This window comes from Triplophysa dalaica, chromosome 11, assembly GCF_015846415.1.
Source record: "Triplophysa dalaica isolate WHDGS20190420 chromosome 11, ASM1584641v1, whole genome shotgun sequence".
Classification (NCBI taxonomy): Eukaryota; Metazoa; Chordata; class Actinopteri; order Cypriniformes; family Nemacheilidae; genus Triplophysa; species Triplophysa dalaica.
The window spans coordinates 8,274,717-8,293,086 of record NC_079552.1 but is presented as its reverse complement, the minus strand read 5'-3'; the positions used below and the strand labels follow the sequence as shown (position 1 = coordinate 8,293,086).

The window sequence follows — 18,370 nt, the reverse complement described above, 5'->3', positions numbered from 1 at the left end:
CAATTAATTGTAAACAATTACAGTAAGTTTGAAGCCGCCTCACAATTACAAGTGATTCTAGCGATTTGTGTGTGTGTGACCGTATCGCTTTTTTGCTTCAAACTAGCCAAATAAATCCTCTAATGAACTCACTGCAAAATCTTTATTTTTAACGACTGAACAAATAAACCAAGTGTAAAGTGTATTTACGGATTATCGTGTTTTCGAACTCATTAAAACATTTCTTTTCGATGAAAGCTTTCCGAGTAGCATTTTATTCATCCCAATATTTTTAAATGTGGGACAGTCTGTCGCTGACCGTGGTGCTGAAAGTTTTGCAGCCAATTTCATGGTGCCAACGAACTTTCCATTGAAACCTTTTCTTTTTTACGAGGGCTAGCGCACGTTTGATCTTTACTTAAAAATTAAAAACAGAAATTATTCCCTTGCATTTGCTCTCCAAAAACGCATCTTAAAAATAGCCCTTTATGACACTCTTATAGATTGCTGTATGCTATTTCATTCTCTCCCATAACCTACAACCTCACTGATCTATACGCTTGATCAATCTCAATAGATCTGCATTCGGTTTAATAATACAAATGTCAGGAAGTTACCCAGAGCTCGTCTCCCATTTTCCGATGCATTTTGACGAGATCATAACACCAACTTTATTTTCAGCGGTGCATAAATTAATTACACGCATTTAATAACTAAAATATCATTATATTCCCCTCTTAATATCATAAACGTTCTACGCCAGGGAAGCACTTAATAGTGCAGGGGGCCATAACAGGCTATTATCCTTGTGTAATGCTATTAGAGAACCAATTATGCACCATTACACTTGCTTTTTTGCAGTTTATGTGATTTCATCCAATACCGTCCTCCACTTCAAAATTTCAGCTGGTACTCGGAGCCTCATTTCCAACAGCAGAGGAGCGACGGTGTCTGCGCTAGGCGTCCCACATGCGTTTTAAAAGTAATTGAAAGGGTCCCGCTGCATATAATTTACGCGAGAGTGGGAAATAAATCCTCGGACCCCTTGCTGTGAACAAAATCAAAATTTGGACCTGCGAGCGCACAGCCAGTGGATTCTCGTATAAAGTGGACCCCTAACCCATATAATGAGCAATTACTGGTCTGACAGCCAATTTTAAATTCAAAAACAGTCATCTAGTTTTTTAATATAAAAACCAACTGTATAAAAAAGTGCATCGTGCTTGTGCCCGTGTGTTTGTGATTTGGGAATATGCACGCATAAAGGTAAAGTTACACTTTCGGAGTAATTCGGAGATGCCTGGAGGATTTTGACGTTTACCACCACGTGTGCAATCCGGTTTGCCGCGGACAACCTATCCAAATGACTTGCAAAAGAGCACGGCGAGTGAGAGAAAAAAATCAGATTAATTGCAATTACGTGGGAGATTATAAAGGCGAGCGTTGTCATGCTCTAAACAGTCAAAAGACATCTGGTCACTCCCTCCTCATGTGCAGAGCAGAGGATGAGTTGGAGCAGAGGAGGTGAGAGCGGAACACTTTGTGATTGACGTTGTGATTGCTCAGCCGAGGTTGATACACCGGGATCTCTCCAAAGCACTCCAGCAGCGCGATTTCACACCGGATCGTCATTAGGTACAGATGCAGACGCATGTTGTTTTTTCTTTAAAATGTTACTTTTTTGCGGAGACGAGCGGTGCGAGGATAGCTTGTATCAATTGTTGTTAATAAAGTTTTAAAACGTGCATCGTCGTAGTTGTGGTTAGAGAACATTGCTGTTGACGTTTGGGCATTTATTCTTTGCAGAGTGAAACATTCAATAATTGCTCCACTGGGTACGAGACGCAAAGCACCGGGAAACAGATATGTTTTACTTTCACTGTCCACCACAGTTAGAAGGAGAATGCTGCAGGACCAACACACGTAAGTCTTCAACATTTCTTCTGTAAGACTGAAGTTTTATTTAAAAAAACACGCTGTGTAATTTGTATAAATTTTAAAAAGAAAATAAATGAATCGATTTCTTTAGACTATTATTTATCTAATCATTTTATTATGCGTACGCTTTTATTTGATACATGTCACCTCACAGACTCAGTTTATTTTTATTAAACTGCAGTTATAATTATTTGTTTATGTTTCGTTTTGGGGTGTTTTATCTTTTGTCACATGGTAACTTAATAGAAATCCATGAAAGCCTTCCAGCTGAGACTTTTTGTTGCGGTCTGTGAGAACAGATGTTAGATGTCATGCCTTTCAGCTGGCGTTTTAGTGGTCACGGTTTCTCATTGTGTAAAAGGCTAATTCGGGTCTTTGCCAGATTACAAACAACTGTTCTCTGTGAATTAGTCAAGGACAGTAAACGGTGAGAAAACTAAGGGAGTAAGATAATGTTTTCTCCATCTCTATATGAGAAGATAAAACACATTTTATAAGAAAAAAATATAAAAGCAAACGTTTTTATTTTAAACAGTAAACACAAATGGATTTGGGAATCACGCCTCTGGAGACTTCGATGACGGTTTCCTGCGCAGAAAACAACGCAGAAACAGGACAACCTTCACCTTACAACAGGTAGGCTATGCTTTCACCGAAGAGCCAAATTTCCCACAACTCAGACATGTATTTGTATTATGATGTGGACTATAGATCCCTAAATATAGACACAAAGAATTGTTCGTATTTTTGCTCTTTTTATTATAAAGCAAAGTTAAAAAAGCATAAAAGTATTTAAGATAACGGTACATATACAATACTGGATATATACGCAATAAGGTTGAGGAAAATGTATGTCGGCTTTATGCATTAATACAAAAAATATTATCTTTTTAATGTATTGTAAAAAATAAACGAAAACAATGTGCTTTCAGCTGGAAGCCTTGGAGGCCGTTTTCTCACAGACCCACTATCCAGACGTGTTTACAAGAGAAGAGCTGGCTATGAAAATAAACCTAACCGAGGCCCGTGTCCAGGTGAGACACTTTCCACAACTGTCCCGTTGCAAACATACAATTTAATAGAGAGCATCACATAAAGCGGTCAGAGCGCGTTTTGCCAAATAAAGCAAATGAAGTCACTCTGTCATTTCCGTGATGCGCTTTAATAACGTCAACATAATGTGGAATATTAGATTAGGTTGATTAATCGGTCATTCATAATTAACCAGTGGTAATGTTCTACACTAATTTGTCCTTGTCTCTAAGGTATAAAAATTGCTTAGACGCACCCTCGTTTCCGCGCTTTAGCAAATGGAGGAGCAGATGCAGTGCTTTTTGGAAAAGAAATACAAACATCCTTAACTGTGAACGATTTTCTCTTGTTAAAGCGCTCGTGCACCTGAAACCTCCAATTTCATATTCCGTGGCCTTGCAAAACATCCGCGGTAATATCAACTTGGCCACGCGTAATTGCATTCAATGTGTCTGTATATGTAATTTCCTGCATTCCAGATTTGCTTTTGGGTTTTCTTCGGAGCTCAGATCTAATTGTAAGAAATATAATAGTTTCCACTGTGTTCCCTAGGGTCATCTTACTATCGCTTAAAACCAATGACTGCAACGCGATAATGGAATTCGCTGCTGTAAATTAGGGATTGTAAACAAATTATTTCTCTCTAATCGGATTACCAGATTCCTATTATTAAATCTGAACATGAATCGGTGGCAGCATGCAGGGATATTAAACTTACATTATTATTAGGAAATAAATTTTCTTTTTGTTGTACTAGGCGCCCCCGTTTTTAAAGTGTCAATTGGCTTGCGCTGCATTAAGAACAAACTGCAAATTGAGATTAATGGTGCAATTATAGACCATTCAGTGCTGGGGGATCATGACTTCTAGCTGGAAGGTGCAAGGGTGAGATAATGTTGCCACAATTACATTGTGAATATTGTTGTCCTGCCAGTAAACTGTTGTCTCATATTATGTCGACGGAGCAGCTATACGTGTGTGGCGTTTTGTTCGTTCGCATGCATCATTGTACCTTTGCACAATGCTGCCTGGCCAGGCGGTGGAGATATGGCCGCATTATGCAACCTTTCCCATTCAAATATGATTAATGCGTTGGAGAGCGCAGACTTAATCGAATCTGATGTTGTCAAACAATCACTAAATAGAGAAATAAACGACTTCATCACGGTTCTCTCTCAGAAGCACGGAGACTGTCAGTAGGAAGTCATTAAAAAATGATAATGAAAAATTGCTCAATTAAATGTTGTTATAGGCAATGACCTTCATTCAGTTAAGATACAAGAACTTCGCTGCATATGCTGTTCACCAAGTTTGAGTCACCCAGCTTGTTTCACAAATGTCATTTAAAAAAATGTAAATAACAATATTTATGCAATTTATTATGAGCATCTTTGTATATTCCACAAAAAAAACCTCATCCGTATTTGGTCTTCAGTTTTCTTCGTTTTCTGTTCAGGTGTGGTTTCAAAATCGAAGGGCAAAGTGGAGAAAGACAGAAAGAGGAACTTCAGACCAGGAGGGGAGCAAAGAACAAATCAATGAAGGCAACCCTCCTTCAAGAAACCTCAGCCAGTCTCCTGTTGACCACGTCAGAAATAAGAAAGAACCAATGGACATACAGCAAAAGTATGTAGCCCTACCACTACCTGTAACCTGTAAATCATCTATTTAAATGTGATTTTTACATATCATTTCTTACAAGCCGATTCTTTTTTTCACACGCAGTATAAACAGAGTTGTTGGTTCAGGTGGACCTTTTTTCCCATCTTGCTTGCCGGGGACTCTGTTGAACTCAGCTACTTATGCACAAGCTTTGTCGCAGGTTGCGACTTTAAAAGGTAAGATCTTGCATGAGATTCATCATGCAAAACGTGTCATGTCAGATATCTCATACATTTCTTGCTATTAATAATTGTATTGCTTGTTTGTTAGTGCACACCTTATCAGAATTGTGTGCAGTCGTCTCTAAACATAAAATTAAATGTATTATTTTGGGATTCTTAGCATTAACATAAACAGTATTCTTTGGCAGCATTCTGACATAAAAAAGCCATGTAAGATCTTGTGAAGGACATGACTCAACCCACTCTCACACACTGTTTCTGTGTACCTTATTAGGAAGCCCCTTGTGCTCCTGCTGTGTGCCTGACCCAATGAGCCTCTCCTTCCTGCCACCATATGGATGCCAGAGTAACCGGACAGCCAGTGTTGCAGCCCTGCGGATGAAGGCCAGGGAACACTCAGAGGCAGTGCTGCAGTCGGCCAACATGCTGGGGATCGGGTCTACAACTGGGTCAGGGGTCGGGCTGGGCCACAGCACAGTCGCTTCTGGAGGAAGCGATCCCAGTCCAAACTCTGGTACCTCTAAGATTACATCACAGAGAAGAACTCCTGACAAGCACCTGCACTCCCAAAAGGAGGGCCTGGAAAAGAAATAAAGGAGTTTTGAGATTTATTTCCACCTGGAGGACACTCTGTGGATAAAGGATTTATCATTGAATGCCTGCTGCCTATTTTTTGAGCGCACTGATATACCGCGGACATGACGGTGTTAGGTGCATTCCATTTTTGTGTATTTGCGTGTATGTGTTTTAAATTATTAATTATAATTTATCTTTCATCCTGAACTTTTGTTTATAATTCTTGGCGACGGGTTAACTGACTATATGTGTGCCGGTGGAAATGTAAAGGTGCTCTAAACACACCTCTGTGAAAAGTAAATCTCCCTGGTTGCCAATGTGAATTGACTTTATTTTTCACAATACACTTTGATGTTACACTGACTTATACTTTGACTTATACTGCCTTGTGTACTGTGAAGTCAGGTGATGGTAGACATTGCATCGTGTCGAGATATATGCCATGCTGAAATATAAATGTACTAATGTGAAATAATATATGTAAGATAATACCGAAGACAGAAACGTGGTTTGTCATGTTTTATGATATGATCTGGGTAATTCTCATTCATGCTGATGCGATGACAACTGACACATTTCTTGTCATCCATCTGCACGGCCATGATAGACTGCAAGAGTCCACACACTGGTCCTGTTTTGACATGTTCTATAAAACAATTAAACATGTAGGCAATCATGTACATCTCCTGTTGCCTATTGCTCACACCATCTGGCTGTGATCAATTATTAATTGGTTCACAAGCGGTAGGGCTGCAAAAATGGAAGCAACGGTTGGCCTTATTATTTATTTACTTTACAGTACATCACGACTTTGTCGTCTCACTTAGCTATGTAACACAGATCCCAGGATGAGACAGATGTGACAGGTGGTAATAATGACACTATGCACTTGGCTAACAAAGCGCATTCGTCGTTAGGATTTTAAGCACCTTCTAAAGCAAAGCTGCCAATAGGAATTCTTGTAATTTCCTATAACAAAACAAAGAGAAAAGTGTGCTAGAAAATATCAATGCTATGCTATGATTTGTCTGAGTTATGTAGAAGCAGATATGCCGTCGAATAGTTTAGAAAACACAAACATGTTCTAGTCTTTCATAGAAACTCATATCAGAAAAGCAACTTAGATTAAAAACGCTTAACAGTGGTACCTTTTAAAAGGAACTGAACTGATTAAATTCGTGTCCTTGAGGATTTTCAGGAAATTACTTTTGATAGTCAATAACACAATTGAGTAAACTGCACTCACATTAGCATTAATAATTGATGTGGAATTATGTATTATCACAAAGTAGTGATTTAATAATTCATGATGAGACACCCCAGTGACAAAGCAGAGCCAGATAATGTCAAAAGTCTTGCTTGACGAAACACTGCAGCTTTGCGTTTGTTTTATGGTGACACGATATGGATGTCTAAAATACGTTGCCGGAAATTGCTACAAATACAGAATTTCTTTTCACATTGACAAAAATAAAAAATACATTTATAACAATAGCAAAATTATATAATAAAAAATCTAGTTCTCCAAACTATGCTTCAACAGATTTATGGACTGAATGACCGGTTTCAACACTAGCATGGCTTGTTAGTCAACAAAAAGTGAAATTACGTACTTGTATCAAACAATACGTGCAAACAAATCAAAATATGCTGGACTGGCTGTATGTAGAGCAAAATGACTGACAAAACTACACTCACATTAAAATAATCATTTCATCTAATAAGTCACAATTAAATATAACGTTTGATAATTGAGCTAAATGTTTGATAAGAAACAAAAAGTGACGCCATATGAGGTGTCAGCCAATGACGAACTACGGAGAAGCAACTAGCAGGAAAACAACGATGCTAAGGCTAACTGATTTGAACTCGACAGCTTTCAACGTAAGTAATAACACGTCGGTTTGAGAGAAAAAAACCATTAAGGGAATTTATCTCAGTTCTGTACACAAACTTGGGAATTACCTTATTTCTTATCGGCCAAGCGCACCAAACATTTGCAACAGGTCGCAGGCCTTCAGGCTCGGGGTTAAACTCATTAGAATAGTCTGCATCCTCTAACAGCTCTGCAGGTGTTCTCTCAGCCATTCAAAATGACGTAAATCTGACGTCATTAATCTGGATACTAATGCTGTATCATACACCTCGAATAAAGAATATTTCCGACGTCAACCCAGAAATAATTTCTGGAAAGACGCTTTTTTAATTTTAATAAATACTTTAATTGTTTTAATGTTAATAAATCATTAGTAACATTGATGCTGTAATGTTACTATGTACTTTAAATGTTACTAAATCCAGACGTTATGTTTCCGGGGTGACAATTCCGGGGTATGCAGCAATTGTAAATAGTATAGGTCTAGAGTTGGACTTCATATTTGTCAGACATATCAATATTTTGAAAATATACTTGAAAAATACTTCTATATCTAAAGCTTATTTCAATTATTTGTTTTGTCTTTTAACTAAAATAAAATGTTTACTACATTAAGGAATTGTTTGCAGTATTTATGTCTTTTTTTAATTTTATTTGACATTATAAAGCTATTTCAGGGCATTGGACTAAACAGACAAACTGAAATTTTTTGTTTTTTTGGATTCCAGTTTTTTCCATCGAAATCCTATTTTTAATAGGAATAGTCTACATTGCATCGACAGATAAAAATGTTTCCTCTTTGAGAATCCCCAGCTATGTTTTCCATGGGGGGAAATCAATTGTTGTTGTAATCGTTTTTTTCCTCCTCAAATGAATTCGCAAAGCAAGCAAACACAAAAATAAATGGCCTATTATGATTTAAGTAATTTAGAGTTATCGTTGTAGCATTTATAGGAGAATGTTCGTAACATTCATTGCACTTGGATTATTGATTATTCTGTGCCATTACATTGCGTTTCAGTGGTAATTCATTCTATTATAAGAGCCATTGTATCATCAAATTAACTGGAGAGAGGCCAAGCAAGTCTTAAAAACCCCTAAACTAAACTAAATAAAGACTCAAATCATTTGTTTCAAATTCTATTGGAATGAAGCTAATGAGTTCTCTTGATGTATTAATGATACATTGTCAGTGAAGTTGTATAGAGGCGTTGTTACTTCGGTCTCTGAGCAGTGCACTGCTTTGACCTATAGGTCAAAATAAGGTCAACATTTGTGCGAATATCACTTATTTTATGAAAGATCAGTAACACAATACATTATTTTTGACTGAAATCATATTGTAAATTACAAATAATATAAAATATCTTGAAAGGTTTTGCTTAACACATGTAAAGCAGACAGTGCGTTCAGATCGACTTCATGTGTAATCCTCCATGTGTCCACTAGAGTGGTCTATTGTGCAAATACTGAATTCACTCAAAGCCCAAATATTTCCACAGCAATAGAGTTCAGTGAGCAATGAAGCGCCATCTCAGTTAGAAAAATGTTACATCAGATACATACTATAACTGCTTAATGGGTTCTGTGTAAAAAAAAAGAGCAGCCAGCCAACAAACTTTGATTCCCAATCTTCCTTTAATAACCAAATGATGTAATGAGCTTCTAAAAGACTGTAAAAGTAGTACATTGCAGTATTTGTTTATAAGGTCATTGTTTCACATTTATACATCAATAGCAAGGTAAAGCAAGGCAAAGAGCACCCTTTTTAATATGTAATCTGCCAAAGCACATGAAAAGTTGCCTAAAATGGCAATAATTTAAGGGTTAATCTTGAAACACTTTCATATTGTACAATTTCCATGCATGTTGTGGGCCATTAAATTGGAGGACAAATTCTGTAGGCATATTTTTTCTGTCTGGGTTTGAGAATGAAGTTTTAGCCTTTAACAGTAAAATATCTAAGTCGCTTTGTTAACAGTTTACCATGTGTTCTGAGGACATGGTCTTTAGTGTATCATACACAAGTACACTGCAATATTATTTTCAACGTAACATAATTAAATGGAATGCTTCACAGTACTTTCCTTGACTTTTCTCTTAATAAATAGCCCCGCTCTTCCAGCTAAAAACAGTTCAACAGCAAGCTTAACATACAAATCAAAACACTTGAGAACTTATGTCACATTTACTTAGCTTAGATATACAGTTGTGTACAAACCTTGGGTGTCTACGCCAAACATTAAACTGCTGTCATGTATTTTCCATCGCAAAGTCTTCTAATTCACTCATAGTAATAATATCAGTGTGTCGTACACTATTTCTGTTTTGCACATTCCTAGATGGATCGCTAACTTGCTCGGAAGACCTGTATGCAGATTCAGGGTCTCTTTGCTGTTTCCATTGATCAGTACCTCTGTCATTGGTAAGTGTTGCCGGTCCTGACAGCTGAGACGATGACCTCACTGACGGTGATGAAGAGGCAGCCATAGGTAGAAATCCAGGATACAGCATGTACGGACCGTTCAACACCTCCACTGGTGTTGGCTGCGAGTGGGCGCTCTGGGATCTTTGACGAACGTTAAGCTGAACGTATTTACCTGTCTCTGGATCATAAAATGTCTTCGTTTTAACCGGTAATGGCATGTCCACCATAAAGTACTGCCCGGAGTTTGGATCTTGCAGAAGCTTTCTCTGTGTCATTGTGAAAGGTTGGGCCACCACACTGTGCGTGGGGGTCGTGAAATTTGGCTCAGTGCCGTACCGAGAAAGTGTCGGTGTGGTTTGTGTTGTTGGATGCGTTGACTGTATTTCTGAAGGTGATGAGGGGATGCTGGATACATTTCTAATCTGATCTGTTTCAGGTGTCATCTTGTTCTCTGTCTTTTTCATGCGCCTCGTTGTAAGCCTTTGCGCTCGTCGAAGAGCTTTTTCAGTTTTGGGAGGCACCGTTGGGGGCTTACCCAAAGGTCTCATGTCACTACATGCCGACTCGGGCCTTTCATAGCATGATGACTCTGGTCTTTCATAGGAGACGGATGCTGGTCTTTGGTATGTGTCTCTATAACTGTCAATCTTGGGTATGTAAGCCACACGTACATCTGCTGCATCTGCTGTACAGTTTTCTGCATCTTCTAACATCACACTGATGACCGACCGTGTATCTTCATCATCCAGATTTTGGCTTCTTCTCTGATGGCTCTTTGATTGTTTTGCTGTGTGTTCCACTGAGGGCGAGTTGTTTTGTGTCTCTCTCATTTTATGAACCCAATGGGAGGCAGCGGCCGGTTCATGTAAGCCTGGAGGGTTAGCGGGTTCTTTTTGCTCATTATGCTCCTCGTCTCCTTTTTCAGAACCACTCAGGTGTTCCCTCGGGGAGCCCATTCTAAAGTCATCTGAGAAGGACCTGTGAAAGCGTGGCTTGACCGCTTTGGTCACGGAAGAGGTTCTGATCGTGTTATCCTTTACTTTGAACATGGTGGGCTTTCCCATGGCTGGAGAAGAAGAGTTAGATTGTTGTCCTGTCATGTTAACTTTACCGTAGTCTGTTAGACTCTGTAAAAATGAACTTTCTTCCTTTTCCTCGCCTTGAAATTTATAAGCCAAGTCTTTGTTTGAAGTTATCGTGCGACTTGGAGAAGGTGGTTGGGGTGTTTGTTTTGGTTTTGTATAACTATCAAGGGCATTTACAGTGTAATATTGTAGTTCTTCTGTTTCCTCCACAGCTGGTGATGTCATATTAATCGGATTTTCCTCTGGTTTTACTGTGGCAGGAACATCTTTAAGTTTCAAGTTTGCTAGAGATTTTTGTCTTTCAGAATTTTCTTTTTGAGTTGCTTTTCCATGACCTTGTCTTGATCTGTCCTCTGTTTGCAATGGTACAATGTCTGTGTCCTGGAGATTCTTGGACTGGTAGAGGTTGTGATGTACTTCCTTGTTTGTTTGTTCTGGGATAACTGGTTTAGTGTTTGATTCCTTATGACTTGTTGAAAGCCTTTCTCGTGTGCCCCCTAATCCTGATGCTCCAATCTCTGAAGCTGATGCTGTCGGTGTTGTGCGGGTTTGAGCGGTACTCAAGCTAGGATTGAAGTGATGTTGCGTTTGTAATGTTTCATCGTCCCTTTCTGGAAATTGCAAAGGTTTTGGTTTGGGATTTGGAGCTTTCTCTCTTTTAGATTCTCCAACCAACAAAGACTCATTTCCATGTGCATTTTTGTGAAGTTCTGTAACTGTCTGGCCCTCACTGTGATATATATTTATTTTGGAAAGAAAATCAATCTCCTTTGTGTCATCTTCAGCAGAGATAACCTTCAGTCTGGCATAGTCTGCTATAGCTGATATCTCTGGTCTATTTGCCTTCTTGGCCCTTTGTGGAACCTCTGGTTTGGAGAACGTAACCTCTCTCTTTATGCCCTGCTGACTAGCAATTCCTTTTTCTTCAACTTCAATTTGTTTCAAAAACGTTCTCTCTGACTGCTGGTTTGTCGAAGTACGATCAGCCTGTTGTATCTCCAAATGCTCATCATTTCTCTCTTTCTTTCCAGTGATGCTGCTTTTGTTTTCTTTAACCTTCAAATTACCATCTTCATTATATAAATGTCCACTTGGACCTAACATAGCAGAGTCCTCTTTTCTTTTGTCACTGGCTTGTGTCTGTACCGTTTCCTGTCTTAGAGAAGTTGGCACTCGCTCGGGGCGTTCTTTCTTAGGTGGTGTGATTTCTTTTTCGGTGTAGTCTTTTTGTTTGGGCATCATTTCACCAGTTGCTTTCAGATCATCTATGGTTTCTGGTTTATTTTGAGGGCTCTTCATGGGTGAATTTGTTTGCTTGTTTTTATCAGTTATGTTTTCTGTCCCAACAGTTTCCCTAAAACATTCTTTCTGTGTCACTTCTTGTTGGGTTTTGTGGTCTACCATGACATCTTGTTTTGATGACTTTTCCTCTTTAGACACTTTTATGTCCTTCGAGTGAAATTTTGGAACTTCAAAAGAGCCATGTTTGTAATTAACAACAGAACACACATCCTCACCAACACTATTAACTTTACCCCAATAAGTATTAACATGTGTGGCAGCGCCATCTTTTGAAACCATCTTGATCATGTTTGTACTTTCATTATGCGTGGTAAACCCAGCTTTCCCCTGGTTTGGCTGTGGATTTTTCTCCACAAAATCTCCCGTAACACTGTTTTGCAGAATATGGGCATCTTTGGCTGAGACTGATTCGTTTTGCAAAAATGAAGCACAATCATCTTGTTTTGCACCATAGTTTTGGGTTGTGTTTTGAAGCAGAAGCTTATCTGACTTGTTGTCTCCACTGTCCTCCTGTTGAGATTTTTCATTCTCTTGGGATATTGTCTGCTCAGAACCTGTAGTTTCATTTGCCTTGGTGTTGAGGATGTGCTTTGTCACACTTGCATTAGAAATGGGTGTCTTTAAAACTTCATCAGTCTTTGCTCTGTTGGTTGAGTCAGTAGTGACTGCAGGTTGTTTTGCTGTCAGTGACATATCCTCAGTTTTCAACGGGGACTTTCTTAAACAACCTATGTCGTCAGTAATGTTTTCTGTCTTTCTCAATCTTTTCACTTTCTCTGTGTTCCTCACTTGCTCTTCAACTTTCTTATCCCTCAACTGAACATCACTGTTTGTCGTACTTTGCTCTGATGCTTCAATATTCTTTGTATCTTGATGGAATGTAGCATTTGCAGTATCTTTTGGTTTCAGAGTTGCATCTCTCGGTGAACGACTGAGCTTTGGTTTGTCGTTTCCTGTGATCTGTTGCTTTTCAGTCCATTTGGACTGTGTTATTGAAGGGATATCATACTGCTGGTCTTTTACTGAGCTTTTTGCTTGTTGTTTAATTTTGATATCATTCTCCTTTAAAAGTTGGGTTTTCTGATCTAAATTTGCTGATCTTGATTCTTCTGGGTGTTCTTGTGTGTTTCCTAAGCTTTGCTCTTGTGAAGGGGGAGGTCTGTTGATATCATATTTTATTTGATTTTCTGTGGGTGAAACATAAGAATCTTTTTCTTTTCTTTCTCTCTTATCCCCTGTGTGATGGTTTGATGTATGTTCATAATTTCTAACCGGAAGTCCATATTTAGCCAAGAGGTCATCATATGACGAAGCGCTATTTCCTATCTTGCTTGGTTTGACATTTTCTTGTTTATCCATAGTCACAGGGTGCTCACAGTTTCTAACAAGGTGTTCTTTTTCTGGCTTAATGTTTGAAGACACTTCAGTCACTCTGTGACCAATACTTTCATTTTCATCGTGAACACTTTCTTCTCTGTCATTTTTAACACTTTTATCTTCTTCAGCTCTTATCACACATCTCTCATCTTCATGTTTTACTGGGTCTTGTTGCTCATCCGTGTGATCTTTACTTGACACACAAATGGTGTAGATCATAGGTTCATCCTCTGAAACGGTTTCTGTTTTGCTTGACACACAGATACTGAATATCATGGGCTCCTCTGTAGGCTCCTCTTTGCTAGGTGTGAGAACATTTGATTCATCTTTTGTGGAATCTGCATTCTGTTTTGAAACAGGGTGTATATTATTATTTTGAGTTTTAATCTCTCTCCTCGTATCTGTACTTTGAGTGGAAACATTTTCTTCTGCTTGTTTCTGTGGTGTGGAGTCACTCGTGTTGTCAGATATCACTTTTTGAGACTGTTTCACTTTTTCATTGTCTCTTTCATTTTCTTCTCTACTATCTGTTGTTCCTATCTGTCTTGCAAAGTCTTCTTCTATTTCTGTCTGACTGGCACTTTCTGCAAGTCTTTTATCTCTTGATGCCTCATTGAAATCTTTCAACTGGTGTGATTTATTTTTGGTAACCGATAGCAGAGTCTTTTTATTTTCATCTGTTTGTTGGCAATATTCATTTGCATTATGTGATACTGTTTGAAGTGCAGATTCTTTACTTGTTCCTAATTCTTGCTGACTCTCCAGCATTTTTTTTGGAGGTGTAGTTTCAACACCCTTAACTGGAGAGGATCTGTTTTGTTTAACGTCATCATTGCTTGTTGTAATGTCCTCGCTTATTGCTACTTCTGCATCTTTAACCAAAGATTCTAGGGTTTCCATCTTCGTGTTTCTTGGGGAAAATTGTTTGTTTGTTCTCACAGTGTTTCTCACGGTATTTTCTGTTGATGAGGTTGAAGGATTAAGTCCAGAACTATATCTATAGTTTCCATTTTTAATCTGCTCATCATGTGCATTTATTGTACTGGCTTGACGCTTTGAGTCGGCAGATTCGAGGTTAGCAGGTGTGTTTCCATTTTTAAACTTCATGTCATTTGATGAGGATTTCAGTTGACTAACTTTAATCCCAGGGCTATTTTGAATTAGTTCATTTTTAGACGGCTCTACTGCAGCAGTAATCCCACTTTTATGACGTACAGTAGCTTCTTCAGCGTTGGGTGCATTTCTGTCCAAATATCCACGTTGCACATCAGAAGTTTTATTCAAACTGTTTGCTTTTTGATTCTCAGTTGTAAGTGGAGACTTGTCATCCATTTTGGCATTATAGATATTATTAGATGTAGACATAGCTTTTCCAGAGTAATTATATTTAGTTGGACTGCTTTCCCCAGAATTCCCAATATGAGGATATTTTAGAAACTCCTTTCCTGTGTGATCAGATTGCATTGTTTGTTTTTCACAATGAAGTGCAGGTGGTATGTGGGAAGTGTTGAATGACTTTGTCTCGATGGGTGACGTGTGCAGATAAGGACTATGTATGGTCAATTGCTCCCTACGGTTTATTTCTTCTGGACTTTTTCTACTTAACTGTTTGTTATCTGAAATTCTGGCTGGTTGGTTGTTTTGGATATATTTCACTGTAGTGCCGCCTCCATTTTGTGAAAATGCTTCTTTGGTTATCTCTTTATCATCAGATAAAGGTTTGTCATACTTCCTTTCTGTCGCACAATCTTGTTTTTTAAAATCACCCTTCGTATCCAAAGCTGTAGTCTGAATATCTTCTTGAAAATTAGATTCTTTAGTTTGCTGTTGTCTTGATGTGATAGATCCATTCACTGTATGATCATTATGTGTTTTGTTGAGTTCTTCGTGTTGGGTTACGCTCGAATAAGTGATGTCTTGAAACAAGTGGTTTAGCTTGTCTGCTGTGCTTTCCTTCTTAGCGAAATGAACCTCTTGACCATCTTGTGCTGTTTCATTGCAAACAGTCTTACTCAGTTTATTTCTTGCAAGGAGGGCTTGTCTGGCAAATTCCTTTTCTTTAATGGCTGATATTTCCTTTTGAGCATGTGCTTTCAATCTGGACGTCAGTATTTCTTGTTTGCTTTGGATTCTTTCCTTGTAAGAAAGTGCTCTTGTTGTGACCCTGTCACTGTTTTTGCTGATCACTTTGTCTTTTCTGTCTGTGTTAATGTTTGCTGGCCCTTCATGTAGGTGTCTTGGAAATCCAGGTCCTGCATTGTCTGATACTATGTAGCTCTGAGCTTCTCTCTCTTTTATCACCTCTGTTCTGGTTAGTTTCTCCTCAGCTGTGTCAGGTTTAATTTCATTTTGTGGGTCTTCAGATCTAGGAAGATCACCAGCCGAAGTATTCTCCCTCATTCTCCTTGCTTGCTCTATATCTCTTATGGTAAGAATATCATTAATGCTGAACCTCTCTTCTCTAATAGATAGTACACATGGATTGTTTTGTTTGGAGTGTTTGACAGAATCTGTTTCCCTTAAAGCCGGATTTGATGCACCATCTGTGTATTGGCTCACTGTTGTTGTGTTCTGTGTGCTCTGTTGTGTATTTGACACCGTACTGGGTATTTCATAACTCTTGGTGCCGTTTTGTTCCAGTATATGTGACGTACATAAATTGTCTTTAATATGCCTATTTTCATTTGCAGATGTCATGAGCCATTGTTTGTTTGCCCCATACTTGTGTTGCTGATAGGAGAACAATTCACCGTTATTTTGACCTTTTTTCTCTTGTAAAGGTCCATACAGTGACGTCTTTTGTATTGGCATGCTGTTAGAAAAAGCGCATTGCTCTGCAGCTCTTTGTGAATGCTTTATTTCATTTGAAAGATCTTTCTTGATAATGTAGTTTTGTGAGCCACTATTGACCCGTTCTTCCTTCGGTGGAGATAATCTTTTGTTCTGGTGGTTGTTTTGGGGCACTCCATATGAATCAATACTTCTTGATGTCTTTAATGGGTTGTTATGTACATCACTGTAAGAAGTTTTCCTGAATGACATTGTGCCTTCCGTAACCTCTTTCTCTTCTTCCTTTACAAGTCGACCAAGTTTTATGTCTTCATTTACCTTTTGCATGTATGTTTCCTTCCGGACAGAATACCCATTGTTGGTAGCAGGCAAGTACTGCTTGGCGATGGATTTTCTCTGTTTGTCCATTTCAATCAACGCTGCTATTTCTCCCCTAAAAGGCCGTGTTTCAAATTTGCCATCATGAGTTAAAATTGTCCCATCTGTGGAATTTATAGAACCAGTCTGTTCCCACTGACTTCTTTCTTTAACCGTTTCATTTTGTCTGTACTCAAAATGTGTTTTCTTCGCAAAGTCCTGTCTTTGTTTTGGGTCATTCTGACTTGCATTATTGCTGGGGCCTTGTCTCTGTTGCGCTGATGTCTGAGCGGGCGTAGAGTGTGGGTGCGTCTTTGGAAGCACGTTTGCTATTTCTGGTCTGGTTGGACTAACAGCAATGTTGAGGTCTTTAAATTGACCTTCTGAAGTCAGAGAGCTTTTATCCTGTGTTGAAAGGTTGTGCGATGAGAGCTCATGCTGAGTACTTTCTGTGTTAGTCAGCAGATCTGTGCTGAGAAAATGACCTTGTGAACTTCCATGGAAGAACTTCACGGCTCCATCCTGAATTTGAGGTGAAGTTATAGATAAATTATCATATGGTACAAGAGCATCAACCCCATTTTTAGGGGTGATAGGTGCTATGGTTGCCACTTTTGGGTTACCAGAAGCCCACGTGTCCATTTCAATAAAATTCTCTTGATAAGTTTCTTGGCACGCAAGAATATCAGAAAATCGGGATTCACGTCCCTCCAAATTTGAGGGCTGCTTGTTTAGAGCTATTACCTCCAAACCTTTGAATTTTGTGGGACTGTATGTGGTCTTAACCCGTTTTCGATTGTCTTTGATGTTGAAGAGCAAACTTGACGCTCTAGATTTGTAGCTGTCTCGTAGATGTTTGGCATCCGTGATAGGTTTTGGATCAGTTTCACCCTGAGACGAATAATCAGAGATTGAGGGAGTGTGTGCAAATTGCAGGATTTCAGATGTCTCTGTTTCTTGTCTTGGTTGAATCACCGGTGTAAGAAGTTGAGTGATGTTGAATGGTGTCACGCTGCTAGGCTGAGCACTGTCGACCACTTTCTCTACTTTGTGTTGAATCTCATATAAAACCTTGTTATTACTAAACAAACTGGAATCAGGCCTACAAGTTTTCTCATATGTCGGTGATACCGTGGAGGGCCGGTTGCTTGGAAATTTGCTCTTTACAAAATGAATCCCTTTCTTCCAGGGTGGACAGTTTGAGACCATCTCAGATTCGCATCTTTTTTCGATGGCGAAAGCTTTTTGGATGACTGTGGACCTGGAACGCTGACTGTGGGCAACGTCCTGAGTTTGTCTCTGATTGAAGCGCCTGTTTTCGTTGTTTGAAACCTTGTGGGTATCTTTTAGCTCTTTGTACATAGGAGAATCGTACCATCTTGGGAATTCAGTAGCGGATATAAACCCTGATGCTTTCGTACTTTCGAAGGGGATTCTGTTGTACTCCTCCCATAACTGAAAGGGGCTAAATTCACTGTGAAAAAAACAGTTTGTGGAGTTCAATGTCTTACTTTTAGAAGATTTCATCAGGACCTTCGTGTCCATCTGGGCCACTGCAGTGGACAGGTCTGATTTGGAAAAATGGTTTTTGTAGGTCTGAAAGGGGCCTGACTTGAAATTCTGATGGTATCCTGAAGAGAACTCTGAAAGTTCTCTTTGGATACTCAACAGAGCCGATTTGTCCCACGATTCATGTCCGAGATCCTTAGACTTGTCTCTTGCCAAGATAACATCACAAGTCCCACTGTCCTGGTAACACTCCCCTGAACTAAACGCTTTGATCAGA

At 39.0% G+C, this 18,370-nt stretch overlaps 2 protein-coding genes and 1 long non-coding RNA gene across 3 annotated transcripts in view; 1 reads left to right on the top strand and 2 right to left on the bottom strand.

The window, feature by feature from the left end:
* The window catches only part of LOC130431688 (uncharacterized), a 70,197-nt gene extending 65,001 nt beyond the window's left edge, over positions 1 to 5,196 (bottom strand). Inside the window, exon 1 of the long non-coding RNA XR_008908304.1 lies at positions 5,060 to 5,196. This is a non-coding gene — a long non-coding RNA (uncharacterized LOC130431688). The remainder of the gene's footprint in view (positions 1 to 5,059) is intronic.
* drgx (dorsal root ganglia homeobox) lies at positions 1,489 to 5,387 on the top strand. The gene is made up of 7 exons (XM_056760831.1): positions 1,489 to 1,614; positions 1,786 to 1,902; positions 2,453 to 2,553; positions 2,850 to 2,951; positions 4,406 to 4,575; positions 4,675 to 4,787; positions 5,068 to 5,387. Exons 2-7 carry the CDS (start codon positions 1,845 to 1,847, stop codon positions 5,385 to 5,387), a joined length of 864 nt encoding a protein of 287 aa, XP_056616809.1. The 5' UTR covers positions 1,489 to 1,614; positions 1,786 to 1,844.
* Positions 5,388 to 8,938: 3,551 nt separating this feature from the next.
* LOC130431883 (cardiac-enriched FHL2-interacting protein) lies at positions 8,939 to 13,263 on the bottom strand. The gene has a single exon (XM_056761104.1). The coding sequence runs from the start codon at positions 12,751 to 12,753 to the stop codon at positions 9,499 to 9,501; it is 3,255 nt and encodes a 1,084-aa protein (XP_056617082.1). The 5' UTR covers positions 12,754 to 13,263; the 3' UTR covers positions 8,939 to 9,498.
* Between the last annotated feature and the right edge of the window lie 5,107 nt (positions 13,264 to 18,370).

Excerpts from the sequence above, each read along its gene's own strand:
- drgx (XM_056760831.1), top strand. The coding sequence starts at position 1,845 with ATGTTTTACTTTCACTGTCCACCACAGTTAGAAGGAGAATGCTGCAGG. Across the intron at positions 1,903-2,452 it reads ATGCTGCAGGACCAACACAC|TAAACACAAATGGATTTGGG; the intron begins GTAAGTCTTCAA and ends TATTTTAAACAG. Across the intron at positions 4,576-4,674 it reads CCAATGGACATACAGCAAAA|TATAAACAGAGTTGTTGGTT; the intron begins GTATGTAGCCCT and ends TTTCACACGCAG.
- LOC130431883 (XM_056761104.1), bottom strand. The coding sequence starts at position 12,753 with ATGTCACTGACAGCAAAACAACCTGCAGTCACTACTGACTCAACCAAC.